At 37.5% G+C, this 16798-nt stretch overlaps 1 protein-coding gene across 4 annotated transcripts; it reads left to right on the plus strand.

Moving 5' to 3' along the window:
* Positions 1 to 1515: 1515 nt before the first annotated feature.
* Positions 1516 to 11104, plus strand: LOC104213026 (uncharacterized). 4 transcript variants are annotated; one of them, XM_070162184.1, is made up of 12 exons: positions 2073 to 2195; positions 3156 to 3237; positions 4051 to 4315; positions 4519 to 4663; positions 4813 to 5509; positions 5617 to 6046; positions 6127 to 6308; positions 7167 to 7326; positions 7993 to 8220; positions 8300 to 8650; positions 10102 to 10203; positions 10525 to 11104. In XM_070162184.1, exons 3-12 carry the CDS (start codon positions 4115 to 4117, stop codon positions 10801 to 10803), a joined length of 2775 nt encoding a protein of 924 aa, XP_070018285.1. In that variant the 5' UTR covers positions 2073 to 2195; positions 3156 to 3237; positions 4051 to 4114; the 3' UTR covers positions 10804 to 11104. The 4 variants fall into 4 exon arrangements, with proteins under 4 accessions (XP_009760722.1, XP_070018221.1, XP_070018285.1 ...); XM_009762421.2 differs by lacking the exon at positions 3156 to 3237 and adding an exon at positions 2828 to 2998 and having other exon boundaries at positions 2093 to 2195; XM_009762420.2 differs by lacking the exon at positions 3156 to 3237 and having other exon boundaries at positions 1516 to 2195.
* The last annotated feature ends 5694 nt before the right edge of the window (positions 11105 to 16798 follow it).

A 16798-nucleotide genomic window follows, 5' to 3' on the forward strand; every position in this document is an offset into this window, starting at 1 on the left:
GTGTTTATCGATCTAGAGAAAGCGTACGACATGGTTCCTAAGGAGGTCTTATGGAGATGCTTAGAGGCTAAAGGGGTCCTGGTTGCCTACATTAGGGTGATTAAGGACATGTATGATGGAGCTAAGACTCGGGTTAGGATAGCAGGAGGCGACTCCGAGCATTTTCCGGTTGTTACGGGGTTGCACCAAGGGTCTGCGTTCAACCCTTTCCTATTTGCCCTGGTGATGGACACCATAACACATCATATTCAAGGGGAGGTGCCATGGTGCATGCTATTTGCTGATGACATAGTCCTAATTGACGAGACACGACGCGGCGTCAGCAAGAGGCTAGAGGTTTGGAGACATGCCCTTGAGTCAAAAGGTTTCAGGTTGAGCAAGACGAAGACGGAATACCTCGAGTGCAAATTTGGGGCCGAGCCGACGGAAGCGGGAGTGGAAGTGAGGTTTGATTCTCAAGTCATCCCTAAGAGGGGTAGTTTCAGGTACCTTGGGTCAGTTATTTAGGGGACCGGGGAGATCGACGAGGATGTCACACACCGTATATGGGTGGGGTGGATGAAGTGGAGGTTAGCGACGGGAGTCCTATGTGACAAGAAAGTGCCACCGTTACTGAAAGGTAAATTTTATAGAGCAGTGGTTAGGCCTGCCATGTTGTATGGGACCGAGTGTTGGCCGGTTAAGAACTCACACATCCAGAAGATGAAAGTTGCAGATATGAGGATGTTGAGGTGGATGTGCGGGTATACAGGGAGGGATAAGATTAGGAATGAAGATATTCGAGAGAAGGTGGGTGTGGTCCCCATGGAGGACAAGATGCGTGAAGCAAGACTCAGATGGTTCGGACACATTCAGAGGAGGAACACTGATGCACCGGTGAGGAGGTGTGAACGACTGGCTGTGGTGGGTACGAGGAGAGGTAGGGGGAGACCTAAGAAATATTGGGGAGAGGTGACCAGGCAGGACATGGTGCGACTTAGGGTTACTGAGGACATGGCCCTTAACAAGGAATTGTGGAGGTCGAGTATTAAGGTTGCAGGTTAGGGGGAAATTGTGAATATTTCTACAGCGCACTAGAGTGAGACTAGCCAGTTAGGAGTTAGTCTTAAGATGCTACTGACCAGCTACTGATGATGGGCTTTATCTGTTGGTTATTAGTATACTTTACATCCTTCTCGTATTTCCTATATTTCTTATATTGCTGTTATTTTGTTATTTTATGGTATTTTATGTTATGTTATGGATTTTATGTTATTTTATTATGAGTCTATTGATAGTACTAATATAGCGTCTCTTGTTGCTTTCTTGAGCCGAGGGTCTCCTGGAAACAGCCTCTCTGCCCCTCGGGGTAGAGGTAAGGTCTGTGTACATATTACCCTCAGAGACCCCACTTGTGGGATTATAGTGGGTTGTTGTTGTTGTTGCAATTTCTAACGGGGTCCAAACGGTCAATTTTTGAATTAGCGGTCAAACCCACTTTAAATAACATTAGAACACTTCTTTAGTTCCTTTTCTTCCTCACAAGATTCTAGGGTTTCTCTTTCTCTTTCTCCACCGACGGGACCGTCCCTTTTTTCCTCTCTTCTCAGTTCTTCTCTATTTTTACCGGCGGTTCTTGTTTTTGATTAATTTTCTTTCATATACAAAGCTACATTTTTTTATACCCATATGGGTGAAAAAGATTCAGAAGGCACTGAAAGTGCCACAACATCGGAGGATGTTGAAAATTCTGATAAAGGCGAAAAAGTGAAGGGTTTAGCGGACAATTCAAGCAAAAAGATTTGTGGGTTTGATTCAAGTTTTGATATTTCTGGGAAAAGTTTGGATTATCCATTATTGGAAGGTGTTGAAGAGGGTGGTGGTGGGAAGGTTGAGGGTTTGTACATGTACAGGAATGTATTTAATTTGATTCCTAAGTCAATTGGTGCACTTGGGAAAGTTAAGATACTGAAATTCTTTGGGAATGAGGTTAATTTGTTCCCAACTGGAGAGTTGAGGAACTTGGTTGAATTGGAGAGCTTGCAAGTGAAAGTGTCATTGCCAGGGATGAGTGGATTGGATTTGAATAAGCTGAAGTGTTTGAAAGAATTGGAGCTCTGTAAAGTTCCTTCTAGACCTTCAGCTTTCCCTCTTTTAAGAGATATTACTGGTCTTAAACGTCTTACTAAGCTCTCTGTCTGTCATTTTTCTATCAGGTTAGAACTTTTTTTTTTGTGACTATTCTATTAGGATTTTAAGTCATACACACTGACAATGTGAATATTATTAACGCCTATCTATGCAGATTGGCAATTGCCTGTAGTTGTCTTTTAATTAACCTGATAATGTAAAAATCTTAAAACTGTCAATGTATGAACATTAAATCCATTCTATGATGTTTTTATGTGAGCACCAAGGCCATATGCTTTTGGTATTAATGTGAGTTGGTTAGGTTGCATCTACACCTTTTCATTATCTTTCAGTCCTTAAAGAAAATTGCTAGTTTTCACCAGTGCTAGACATCTTGCTAGGATAAGCAGGATAAGTGACCACCCAAATTTCCATCAATACAAGTTGGTAGGCGGAGGACATGATATTGGATTGTGTCCGTCTTCTCTGAGGGAAAGATAGGGAAAAAGTAATTGCAGGAAAAGTGGTTTTGATTTCATTCTGGAAACCAATTTTTCCGAAAGTTGGAACTTGTTTTGTACACTTAGATAATCTAGTTTTTATGCATGATTCATAAAAGAAAATGGGTTGGTTTCTCAACAAATTTTAGCATGCCGTTATACAGCTGGAGAAATAATAGAAAATAATGATTTGTTTTTTCTGTGTTGGTGCTGCATAGGTACTTCAACCGATTGAAGTTACTTAATCAGGAGGAAGAAGACTCATAAAATTTTTAAGTTGGTTGGAAGGAGTTTAACACTTCTTAAAGGGTATCAGTTTCTACTTAGGGCCATATAAGATTGCACGGGATACTAGGATTAGGCATAGCATAACTAACCCTTGTTGAAGGGTGAGTTTTACAAATCCTACCATCCACATAAAGAGTTTTTTGTTTATCTATTTATTTGTGTTTTCTTTAATTTTTTTATTTTGGGATTTGTTATCCTATAATGCATCTTAGATAGGTTAAAATTATCTTATTTATTCTGCCTTACATAATCTGACAGCTGAAGAGGCCGGCACAAATCCATTGGGAAAGTATTTTGATCCCGGAAACAACCTCTCTTACCCCTCCGAGGTAGGGGTAAGGTATGCATACACTCTACCCTCCCCAGACCCCACTAGCGAGATTCTATTGGGTGGTTGTTGTTGTTGTTGTTGTAGGTGTATGTGGAAAACCCATATACGAGTACAATACAGAATTTTAAAGTTATAGTGGTTAAAAACAAAAGAACTCATAGGGCTCCAATAGAACTAACAGAGAAGGGAAGTATGTGAAGTAAATTCGTATGCTTTGGAGTATGGCAACATAGAGCACACTGCCTATCCATGTACTTCACACTTCAAAAGTGCAAGTCTGTTGCTGTCACGTCTTTCCATGACAGTAGCATGTACCGTAGATAGTAGCAGTAAAATGAACTTTTGCTGAAGTCCATGTAATTTTGCAGTTGTATGTAATTGCTTAATATTGGTAGCGTTGGAAATTATTCTTTGGATCAGGAGGGAGGATTTGACTTGGAAATAGGTGTTAGGATTTGTATTCTATAGACATTCTTTTAAAAGAAGGATTTGTATTTTATAATCTTCCTTTATTTAGTGCAGTTACGCCACAGCCTTGAGATAACAAGACATGTCTATGTTCAACATTTGATACATTTTGTTAAATGGGGTCTGATATCTTAAGATTTCTTCTTCATCCAAACAAATGGAATCACATTTAATGTCTAAAAGACTAAATTTTCATTCTGCTGACACTTTTGACAAGCAGGGGCTACTTTTGAGTGCTAGAGGTTGAAAGTTGTGAACGATAAACTAGTAAATTCAGTTTCATCTATAATACATTCACTCATTTTCATCTTTGTACTCCAATGATAAGGCAATTGTTCCTTGCTGTTCATGCAGATACCTGCCTCCAGAAATTGGCTGTCTTAGTAATTTGGAGTACCTAGATCTTTCATTCAATAAGATGAGGAGTTTACCTGTTGAGATAACTCATCTGAACTCATTACTGTCACTGAAAGTTGCTAATAATAAATTGATTGAAGTACCTCCGGGGCTGTCTTCTCTGCAAAGATTAGAGAATTTGGACTTTTCTAACAATAGATTGACGTCCTTGGAGAATCTTGATCTCCTTTCAATGTATAATCTGCAGAGACTCAATCTTCAGGTATGTGTTACTGAAAATACAGTTTCTTTTCAACATTTCTTATAGGCTTCTTCCCTAGTTTCTTTTCCCTTTTTGTTGACAAATTTCGTGCATTTCTCTGGATAAAGGACTGATATGTATTTTCTCAATTGTCTAGTCAAGTAACTTGGTGTATAATAATTACCTTATTCTGACCCATATATCTTTGTTGAAATTCCCTGAAGCACAATAAGCTTCTTAGGTGTTGTTCTATTCCTTCATGGGTATGCTGCAATTTGGAGGGGAATTGCATAGATTTGTCCAGTTCATCGTCTGAAATGGATGTGCTTGAAGATTATGATCAGGAAACCTCTGAGAATTCGCAAAATGGTGAACTCTCATCTCCCTCTCCTTATTTCTGGTGCTCTTTCTGCAGATTCTGATTCCTTGGTATCTTGTATATTGCCCTTCGAAGAGTTCTTGTTCGGAAGGGATTGATCTTCGAGAAGTCTGATACATGTAAATTATTAATCTTGTAGGAGCTTCTATCACATCGTCGGGTCATTTATGTGGCTCATCACCCATTCATCGATGTTTTCGGCCTCGAAAATCCAAGAGATGGAAGCGGCAGCATTTGCAACAGAGAGCTCGTCAAGAACGGCTAAATAACAGCAGAAAATGCGTTGTCGCCTGCAAACATTCTGTGCTAGTTGATGAATCTCTGGTGGAAGGCCCGTCAAACATAGTGGATGACGATGCTGATGATAAAGAACTCTTGACTGAAGAGGCTGAGTGCAAAGACTCTGTAGCTAATGTTGTTGATGAAGATAGCAGAAAGGAGGAGCGTTATGTTGAAAGATGTTCGTGTGTTCCTGACTCCATTGGGACAAGCATAGATAGTCATAGTAGCTGTAAAAAATGTGATGCTTCAGTAGGTTCTCTTTCTCATGCTGATGATGTTGTCGAGGAAAGCTCGTCTCCCGAGGTGTCTAATGTTCCTCCAAAATCGAAAAGGCACCTCGATGGGGTCATTGATAATCCAAAACCATGCAAAACCCGCAGACCAACAGATGATTCAGATTTATCCTGCAAATACAGCATGATATCTTTCTGCGGTATTAATGATTATTTACCGGATGGCTTTTATGACGCTGGACGAGATCGGCCATTTATGTCGCTTAGGAATTATGAGCAGAATTTGCATCTTGATTCGCGGGAAGTCATTTTAGTTGACAGGTAAGCTCCCATATCTGCATGCCATTAATAGTCATGGCGTTCGTCTACCAAGTATAATGAATGCTTTGCCTTTCTAGTCATTTGGATTTCTTATTTAATTTGTTCAGGCAAAGGGATGAAATGCTGGATGCCATTGCTCTGCGTGCTCAAGCACTGATCCTTCATTTTAAGCAGATAAATGGTTTGTTCAGAGATAGAGAACATGTTGCTATAGACAACTTGCAAATTGCGTCATTGCTTGCACTTTTAGTATCGGATCATTTTGGTGGAAGCGATAGAAGTACTATTGTTCAGAGGGCAAGGAAAACAGTATCTGGGTCGAACTACAGCAAGCCTTTTGTCTGCACATGCCCTACCGGAAATGATGACACTACCAGCATAGTCACAAAAGACAGTCCTAGTGGCTTAGGAGATATACTTTTCCTTGATCTTTGTGAGAAAGCACTTCGTTCCATAAAATCAAGGCAAAATTCTATTGTTGTTCCTATTGGGAGTTTGCAGTTTGGTGTATGTAGGCATAGGGCCTTGCTTATGAAGGTATTTTGTCATCAGATATGTTTCTATTTCTGAATGTAGTTAGCTATTATGAACTGATGAATTTCATTTGTCTTCTCCAGTACCTGTGTGACCGAATAGAACCTCATATATCTTGTGAGCTTGTTAGGGGTTATTTGGATTTTTCGCCACATGCATGGAATGTGATTGTGGTAAAGAGGGGTGAATCATGGGTTCGAATGATAGTGGATGCGTGCCGTCCCCTTGATATCAGAGAAGAGATAGATCCAGAATACTTTTGCAGGTCAATGATTTTCCAATACTTTCTTCATGACTTATTTCTACATGTGTATTAGGATCTTGCATTGGCGATCTAGACAGTGTGGTTATTGGTTATTTTGGAGTGAAAATAGCCATTTTCTTGAGTAGTTTCTGTTACCAAAGCTCTAGTCGCCCAAGGTTCTAAAAGTTAATAGCAAGCACATTCTCTCCCTGTATTCCCCCCTGCTGTATTCTGTGGTGAATAATTTACTTTGTATAGAGCAAAGTTGTAATTGCTGTGTAATAGTAGGTTGACCCTGTTGACTGGTGACATCATTCCTTTTCTATTCATTCTGCTGTTCTATGGAGTCTACTTTGGCAAAATATCAATCTCGGGTTCCTACAATTTTTAACTCGTCTGATAGAAAATGGATTCTGGTGTACAAGAATGGGTCTTGTGCTGTGGTCAGTTGGGAACTGTATCTCATCATTTAAGACTTATTCCCCCAAAAAACTCACCATTTAAAGTTTTTTTGGCGATAGTCATTGATATCCAATTTAGCCCTTTGAATTATTTTAGCTACTGATTATATTAGTTTCATTATTCATAATCATTGTTTGGCATACTGGAAATCACTTTTAGTTCTGATAACTCACTGCTGCTATAAAAGAATTACGTAATTCGTTTATGAAATTATTGAATATCACTTAATTTACTGATCAGAAGTTATTTTGTTCACCCAAAACAAACAGATCAAAGTCTCATGAAGAAATGTTTTTGGTTTTTCTGGCTTTGATGGTTTCATATGCAAATGTATCCTGTGTAGAAACCGTTGGTAAAAGGATGATTGTGATAGATTGCTGATATTTCTCTTAGATCACTGAGCTTGCTGTTTTTTAGGTATGTGCCATTGAGCCGGATAAATGTTCCTGTTGTGCCAGATGGTATTCCTGGTCAAGTTAGTTCTTATCCTTCTCTATCCGGTTCTGATGAAATCGATAAAGCTCCTTCCTCAACCCTCGTCCAGTGTAAATTCGGATCGCTTGAGACTGTGGCAAAGGTGTGATTCCTGACTGCTTTTAAACCTCTCCGTTTATTGTCATGAAACATCCCTAAGTTCTTATTCCGAGTTCCAAGTTCAAACTGTATCATATCTGTCATAGTTTATATCTCCACTTAACTTGGAACTTCTTTTGTCTGAAAGTCGAGTCATTGTTGCTTAAATAAAGCACTATAACTGTTCTATTCTTTGAGGGGTGAATTCTAGCATGTAAATGTATTGACCCTCTTGAAAAATAAAGAGCAAACTAGAAAATGATTTTTCTGGCTTCATTGTACTTTCCATTGTCAACTGTACTTTACTAGGTGTATGGTCTTATGCTTCTGATCTGGTTTGGATTTATATAAGAAGAAGAAAAGCAAGTTTGTTTTTGAGTTTATTCTGTTGTTTTGCTTGAATCCGCTATTTTGCAGGCTTTTTCTTTTCATTTTGCATTTATGTGCTCTGTGCTCATAAAACTTGGTTAGTGACACTTATTATATCAATAGCTGTGGGAATTTAACTCGGGTAACATCTTTATTGACAAGACATAGTTGAACATTTTTATCCATTCTTTTCTTAATATTAACCTGATTTGAGCAGAAAGGATACGAAGGATTCATATAATCGGTCCCGACTAATTTAGGGTTGAGGTTTAGTTGATTGATCAAATTTTTGCTGCTGCAGGTGCGGACTTTAGAGGTATCCAGGTCCTCCGCGGATGAGATTAAGAATTTTGAGTATAAATGCATTGGAGAAGTTAGGGTGTTGGGTGTCTTAAACAGTTCATGCATTGTAAAATATTACGGTCATCAAATATCTTCAAGATGGGCTCCTTCATCAGATGGCAGTTCAGAATGTCGTACTTTGCAGTCTGCTATTTTCATGGAGCACATAAAAGGGGGTTCACTAAAGGTATATGTTCTCCTTAAATTCTTTTCACACCTGACTGTCTTTATTCTGCTCATTTTGCTTTCTTGTCTTTAACTTGCAGAAATATGTTGATAAGCTCTCTAATGCTGGTGAGAAGCGTCTTCCAGTTGAGCTGTCGGTATTTATTGCTCGAGATGTGGCAAGTGCATTGACAGAGCTGCATTCTAGGCATATCATACATCGTGATATAAAAAGTGAAAACATCCTAATAGATGTGGATAAGAAGAGAGCTGATGGTACTCCTACAGTAAAGCTATGTGACTTTGATATGGCAATTCCTCTTCGTTCTTACTTACATACTTGCTGCATTGCCCATGCTGGAATTCCTCCACCGGATGTTTGTGTTGGTACACCTCGTTGGATGGCTCCTGAGGTGTTTCAGGCTATGAATAAGCGCAACATCTATGGTTTGGTAAGTTTCTCGTGCAGTGCTTTTGCACCTCGGATAACAAGAAATTAATACGCCTTTCCTGCCATCTCTTGTTTCATGACTTCAGCATGCTTTCCTTTCTTTTTTCTTATCTTGATATAAAATTAATTTGCAAATGCAATTGGCACTTTTTTTACTCTTTCCCTTCCTTTTTTGGGCTAATCTTCTTTGTCAAATTCTTGAGATAGATTCTAGTTTTTCCTTTCTCCAAAGCTACCTACTTTGTCTTGGGAATGAAAGACACCTTGCAATCACCATCCTTGAATTTAGAATCCTAATCTTTGAATTCTCTACTACCAACGACCAACTTTCTGCCACTTTGTGCACTGATTTGCTAAAAGATGACTAATTGTTTTTCTTGTTTTACTGATTTCCACCCTTGGTTGAAACCATTCAACCCAGCCAGAAGGTGCGAGAAGTTAGACTCAGTGGGTATCAGGAGGGGTAGAGGTAGGCCTAAGAAGTCTTGGGGCGAGGTTACTAGGCGGGACATAGCGCAGCTGGAGTTGACTGAGGACATGACCCTAGATAGGAGGGTGTGGAGGTCGAGACTTAGGGTAGAAGGCTAGTAGGTAGTCGAGCATATCTCTTTGTCTTTCCCATTTTGCTAGCATTAGTGTTAGTATGATATTCTTTTATTCATAGATTGCTATTATTACCTAGAGTTTAATTGCTTTCTTAGCTTCGGTATTTTATCTTGTTATTCCTTCTTGTTGCCATTACTTTTGTCATTCGTTCTCCAGCCGAGGGTCTATCGGAAACAGCTTCTCTGTCATTCTAGGGTAGGGTAGGGATAAGACTGCGTTGTCTCACCCTCCCAAGACCCCACTTGTGGGAAAATACTGGGATTGTTGTTGTTGTTGTTGGTTGAAACCATTCAACACCACCAAGAACCTATCACCTCGAAAAAGATATGCATTTGTCTGCTAAGAACTGATATATCACTCATTCCTCTATCAAAATTCAGCTCTTTTATCTCGGTCTTCTAAGCATCTAATTTCTGTGCTCAATCTCATGCTTCCTTGAGAAATTAACATATCTTTTTTTTAAGCAAAGGAGGACGTATTCTGTCTGTTCGCTTGTTGCACTGCTAAGATTGAAGAGTAATGATTATCTAGCCACTTTTTGATACTTAAATTTAATTTGGAGATGGAGGATAATTTTGTTTGTTTTTTGAGAGATTATAGCATCTGAGCATCTCAGAAGATGTATCCATTGTCAAAAGGGGAAAGAGATTCTTAGGGTTGGATATTTTCTCTTCTCTTGCTCTTGAAATTGTAAAGGTCTTCAAGTCTGGGTTAGAAGGGTTACTTGGAAAATAAAAAGGTTCTTCTAGCTTTGACTTCTCACTTTCCCGTTTATCTTCAGATCTAGCTTTAAATATCTTCAAAGTCTTCCGAACTAGGTTTTTACTTGTCTTGCTTTTGATGTAGGGTGTTGATATTTGGTCCTTTGGGTGCGTCCTCCTGGAGTTGTTAACACTGCAACTTCCTTACTCAGAGTTATCTGAATTAGATATCCACAATTCTCTTCAGGTATTGCCTTGATCTCTAACCTTTAATGTAGTAATGTTTTAAATATGTAGCATGATGATTACCTAATCTGCTGCAAGTACCATTGTATGATGATTCCCCGCACAATTTTTTATTACTGCCTGCCTTGTTTGCTAAAACTCAATGCTTACGATTCTAGTAGCTCCCCGGTCATTGGATATTTCATGCGTGTCATAGTTTTCCTCGCTATTGCTTTCGATCATGAGAACTGCCTGCATAAGATCTTTTGCATATTTGATAGTGGTTTGTTGGAATTGCTTAAAATGGTACGAAAACAAATGTAATTCTTCTTGACGCACGCAGGTGGCTAATCGGCCACAACTACCTGAAGAACTAGAGGTAATGGCCACATCCTCCAAAGCAGAGCTGGAAGATCTAGCAAAGTCTTGTTCTGGCAACGACCTAGACAAGCAACAATCTGAATCTCATATCCTGAGATTTCTCGTTTCTATTTACCGTTGGTGTACCGAGAAGGATCCAGACGACCGTCCCACAGCAGAGAACCTCTACAATATCTTGCTTACCTGTGCTAACTCTCTCCCTATACAGAGTAAAGAAGAAGGATCAAAGTCCATCAGATGAAATTGATCTTCCCCAAAATTTTTGTAGCCTTAGAATGTTGTAGACTAGCATTAGATTATTTGGAGTTAGGACCCAATATTTGGGTCTGCGGCCCCCATTGAGCAATGTAACATGTTCCTTAGCCTCGCTTCAATTAGAGAACCTCACGGTCTTATATGAGACACTATGATAGTTATCTATCATTTTTCTATTCCTTTTCCAGCTTGTAGTTCTATATACTTGTTGCCATTTAATGTTATTCCTTTTCCCAATTGATAATTATGAAACTATTCCAGTTTATACTTCTTGAACGGCACCAAAATGGACGTGTTTCTAAATTTGCTTACAAATTGGCGTCTTTTTCGTTGTCGATTAGTTCTCCCTTGGTGCTGTACTATTCATAAAGCTGATTCGCACGTAGCGCTCTTTGTTGTACCATTGACTCTTTCTATTCATATTGAATTTTCTGACTATTGAAGTTACTGATTTATAGCGTGCTTGGCTAAACTTCTCCAATGTTAGAAGTACTTTTTTTTCCCAAAGAAAGCGTTTTTTTTCCAAAATTGAAGTGTTTGGCCAAGCTTTTAGAAGAAAAAAAGTGCTTTTAATGAGAAGCATAAAAAAGTAGTTTCTCTCTAAAATCTCTTTTGAGAAAAATATGCTTAGAAGTAGTTTTTAAAAGCTTGGCCAAACACTAATTGCTGCAAAGAAGTGCTTTTTTAATTAGTTAGCCAAACATAAACTGCTTCTCACCAAAAGTACTTTTGAAAAAAAGAACTTCTTGTTATAAATAATTTGTACATTGGATGCTACATTGGATGCCCATGTTGTGAATAACATAGTTTGTACATTGGATGCCCATGTTGTGAATAGCTTAAAGATTAAATCTCCAACTTTATGTCCATCATCTTTACTTTTTATGCCTATAAAAGGCTATGTAATTGCAATGGAAAGATACAACAAAGTAAAAGAAGAAAAGACTTCTTCCTTCTTTCTATCTCTTCTTATTTACCTTTTGCTGCATTACTTTTATTTTATAACACGTTATCAGCACGAAGCTCTAATTTTATTCTTAACTCCCGCTAAGTTGAGCCCTATTTTATTAAGGTATGTATCATTATAATCATTTTATTTATGGCAGTACATATCATATGCTCATTGTTTGCAGATTACTTGTGCTCTTGGGCATCTTAAATAGTTTAAGTACATTGCAGTGATAAAATAACTATTTCCTTCCGTGCTCAACTCTTAGAGGACCTCAATGTTATCAAACCAGCTATACACTAATGACATACTTATAATATCCATGGACTTCCTGGATCAAAACATATCTTTAAGGCATTTTGAAGAACTGTGAGAAATGAATTGACAAGCAATAATTTTATAGTTTAATTACTTTTATATTTATTGGAACATATAAATAATGTTAGTCACGTTCAATTCTATTAACACATATATATCAATAATATAAAGTGAAATGAAACAAGTATGTAATTTCTACTTTTTGGCAAGAATAAAATGAAATAGTAGATTGTTAACATGATATAGGTCTATTTTCATTTCTTTTACCTTAATCGTTTTGTTTTCATTAATTGTTTATTATTATAATTATTTCTCTAACTTATTCATCTTTTATAATAGTTTTCACTACGTCAAATTTATCAAAACTTGAATTTGTGGCACTTGACATCACCGGGAGGAACTATTTATCATGGGCCCTTGATGCTAAAATTCACCTTGACGGTAAAGGTCTTGGAAATACTATTATACAAGGAAATGAAGCATCAAATCAGGATAAAGCGAAGGCCATGATTTTCCTTCGTCATCATCTACATGAAGGGTTAAAAACTGAATATTTAACCGTAAAAGATCCACTTGAATTATGGATTAATTTGAAGGATCGATATGACCACCTAAAACTTACGGTATTACCGAAAGCTCGGTATGAGTGGATACATTTAAGGTTGCAAGACTTTAAAACCGTAAGTGAGTATAATTCTGCTATCTTTAAAGTAAGTTCTCTATTAAAATTATGTGGAGACACTATCACAGATGAGGACTTATTGGAAAAAATATTTTCTACTTTTCACGCTTCAAATGTGGTGCTACAACAACAATACCGTGAAAAAGGTTTTAAGAAATATTCTGAGTTAATCACATGCCTACTTGTGGCTGAGCAGAATAATACTCTATTAATGAAAAATCATGAAGCCCGTCCCACTGGGTCAACTCCATTTCCGGAAGTGAATGCTGTAGTAGCATATGATAAGTTTGAAAAAAAATAAAATAATTATCGTGGTTGTGGACATGGTCGTAAACGTGGACATGGCAGGGGACGAAATAATTATCGTCATTATGGTGAAAATAAAATTGGAGAACAATAAGGGTTCTTAAATTAATCATTCAAAGGGTAAAACTAGTATGTGTCACCGATGTGGTATGAATGGTCATTGGGCACGCATTTGTCGTGTGCCAGATCATTTTGTCAAACTTTATCAAGCCTCCCTCAGAAAAAAAGAAAATAATGTGGAGGCACATTTGACCTTTCAAAATAATGATGATGAAGCAGGTCCCTCAAACAAATATGATTCTAAGGCACATCTTGCATATAAAGATGATGATTTTGGAGGCCTAACAAATATTACTCATTTAGAAGCTGGAGACTTCTTTGAGGATATTGACTGAAGAACTAATCATCTTACTGGGGAATGAAGCTATAAAAGTTGTTATTTTTATGTTTGCAACTAGTTTATTTTTCTTGAGTGTATTTTCCTAATGCATCATGTGTTGCTAGTTTCTACATTCCTAATGTATTTCTTAATGTTTTTTTTCCGCTTGTCTTTCATATTTCTTATGATGTATTATTTGTTTTTTTTTTATGAAGAATATGAAAATTCCCCAGTCTTCAGTTGGACTCGAGATTAATAAAGATGATATATGTCTTCTGGATAGTGCTACAACACACATTATTTTAAAAGATAAGAGATATTTCTCTTATTTGGTAATGAAAGAAGCGAATGTTAATACAATATCCGGTAGTACAAGATTAATTGAAGGTTCTGGAAGAGCCAATTTATTACTACCAGGAGGAACAAATTTGGCTATTGATGAAGCACTATATTGTAGTAAATCTCAAAGAAACTTATTAAGTTTCAAAGATATTCGCCAAAATGGCTATCATATTGAGACTACAAATGATGAAAAGATTGAATATCTTTATATTACTACAATAATGTCCGGTAAGAAATATGTGCTTGAAATGTTACCTGCTCTTTCCTCCGGCTTATACTACACAAGTATTAGCAGGATTGAAACACATGCCGTAGTAAACGAGAAGTTTACTAATCAAGATAATTTTATTATTTGGCATGACCGGTTGGGCCATCCTGGTTCTAATATGATGCGTAAAATAATTGAGAATTCACATGGACATGCAATGAAGAATCAGAAGATTCTTCAATTTAAGGAATTCTCTTGTGCTGCATGTTCTCAAGGAAAATTAATTATTAGACCATCAACTATTAAAGTTAGGATGGAATCCCCTGCATTTCTGGAACGTATACAGGGTGATATATGTGGTCCCATTCACCCTCCATATGGACCATTCAAATATTATATGATTTTGATAGATGCATCTACAAGATGGTCACATGTGTGCTTACTATCAACTCGCAATATGACATTTGCGAGATTGTTGGCTCAAATAATAAAGCTAAGAGCACAATTTCCAGATTATGCAATTAAGACAATTTGTCTTGATAATGCTGGTGAGTTTACATCCCAAGCCTTTAATGGTTATTGTATTTCAACTGGGATAACAATTGAGCATCCGGTTGCTCATGTTCATACACAAAATGGTCTAGCAGAATCATTGATAAAACGCCTCCAATTAATCGCTAGACCAATGCTTATGAGAACAAAACTCCCTATTTCGATATGGGTTCATGCTATTTTGCACGCAACAGCACTTGTGCGGATAAGGCTCACAAGTTATCATAAAGTCTTCCCATTGCAATTGGCTTTTGGTTAGGAGCCAAATATTTCCCATCTTCGGATCTTTGGTTGTGCGATATATGTTCCAATTGCTCCACCGCAACGCACAAAGATGGGTCCTCAAAGAAAGTTGGGGATATATGTTGGATATGAATATCCTTCTATTATAAAATATCTAGAGCCGATGACTGGAGATTTATTTACGGCAAGATTTTCTGATTGCCAATTTGATGAATCGGTATATCCAACATTAGGGGGAGAAAATAAGCAGCTGAAAAAGAAGATAGATTGGAATGCATTATCACTGTCTCATTTAGATCCTCGAACAAATCAATGTGAACAAGAGGTTCAAAAGATTATTCATTTGCAAAATATTGCAAATCAATTGTCAGATGCATTCACTGACCTACCAAGGGTAACTAAGTCACATATTCCAGCTGCTAATGCTCCAATTCGAGTTAATATCCCCGTCGGACAAATAATTAAAGCAAATGAGTCTAAGCCATGCTTGAAACGTGGTAGACCAATCGGTTCTAAAGATAAAAATCCTCGAAGAAGAAGAAAAGGAGCAAGTGATCAAAGTGAACATAACACAGAGGTAGTGGCTCAAGAAGAGCCCCAAGACGTAACAAATGATAAGACCTTACGCGAGGTCCAGGTACCTGAAAATAATGAGAATGAAGAGATATCAATAAGTTACGTCTCAACCGGGAAAAGATGGAACCGAAATAATATTTTTATCGATAACATTTTTGCTTATAATGTTGCTGTTGAAATAATGCAACAAGATGAGGATCTTGAACCAAAATCTGTCAATGAATGTAGATAGAGAAATGATTGGCCAAAATGAAAAGACGCTATCCAGGCAGAGTTAACTTCACTTGGAAAACGTGAAGTCTTCGGACCCATAGTTCGAACACCTGAAGGCATAAAGCCAGTAGGGTATAAATGAGTTTTTGTATGAAAACGAAATGATAAAAATGAAGTCGTTAGATATAAAGCGCGACTTGTGGCACAAGGGTTTCCCAAAAGGCCTGGAATTGATTATATGGAGACATATTCTCCTATAATGGATGCTATCACCTTCCGGTATCTCATAAATATGGCAGTGCAAGAAAAACTTGATATGCATCTAATGGATGTTGTTACAACCTATTTGTATGAATCATTAGACAATAAAATTTTTATGAAAGTACCTGAGGGATTTAAAGTACCAGAAGCATATACAAGTTTTCAAGAAACTTGTTCAATAAAGCTTCAAAAATCTTTATACGGATTGAAACAATCAGGTCGTATGTGGTACATCGCCTGAGTGAATACCTATTGAAAGAAGGGTACAAGAATGATTCAATTTGTCCTTGTGTCTTTATAAAAAGGTCTGGATCTGAATTTGTTATAATCGCCGTGTATGTTGATGATTTAAATATCATTGGAACTCCTGGGGAGCTTCCAAAAATAGTAGACTGTTTGAAGAAAGAATTTGAAATGAAAGATCTTGGAAAGACAAAATTTTGTCTTGGTCTACAAATTGAGTATGTGAAAGATGGAATATTTGTCTATCAATCAACATACACCGAAAAGATTTTAAAGCGATTCTATATGGATAAAACACATCCATTGAGTACCCCGATGGTTGTGAGATCACTTGATATAAAGAAAGATCCATTCTGACCTCATGAAAATGATGAAGAGCTTCTTGGTGCCGAAGTACCATATCTTAGTGTAATTGGGGCATTAATGTATCTTTCCAATAATTCCCGACCAGATATAGCTTTCTCAGTAAGTTTATTGGCAAGATTTAGTTCTTCGCCAACACAAGACACTGGAATGGTATTAAACATATATTTAGATACCTCCAAGGGACCATTGATATGGGTTTATTTTATTCAAATGAATCCAAGCCATCATTGATTGGTTATGCATATGCAGGATATTTGTCTGATTCACACGATGGTCGATCTTAGACAGACTATTTATTTACAAGTGGAGGTACATCCATATCATGACGTTCGACAAAACAAAC

Source organism: Nicotiana sylvestris, chromosome 1, assembly GCF_000393655.2.
Source record: "Nicotiana sylvestris chromosome 1, ASM39365v2, whole genome shotgun sequence".
Lineage (NCBI taxonomy): Eukaryota > Viridiplantae > Streptophyta > Magnoliopsida > Solanales > Solanaceae > Nicotiana > Nicotiana sylvestris.

Coding starts and splice junctions, on each gene's coding strand:
- LOC104213026 (XM_009762420.2), top strand. CDS start 1,669: ATGGGTGAAAAAGATTCAGAAGGCACTGAAAGTGCCACAACATCGGAG. Junction 4,664..4,812: donor CTCTGAGAATTCGCAAAATG/GTGAACTCTCAT, acceptor TTAATCTTGTAG/GAGCTTCTATCACATCGTCG. Junction 8,651..10,101: donor AGCGCAACATCTATGGTTTG/GTAAGTTTCTCG, acceptor CTTTTGATGTAG/GGTGTTGATATTTGGTCCTT.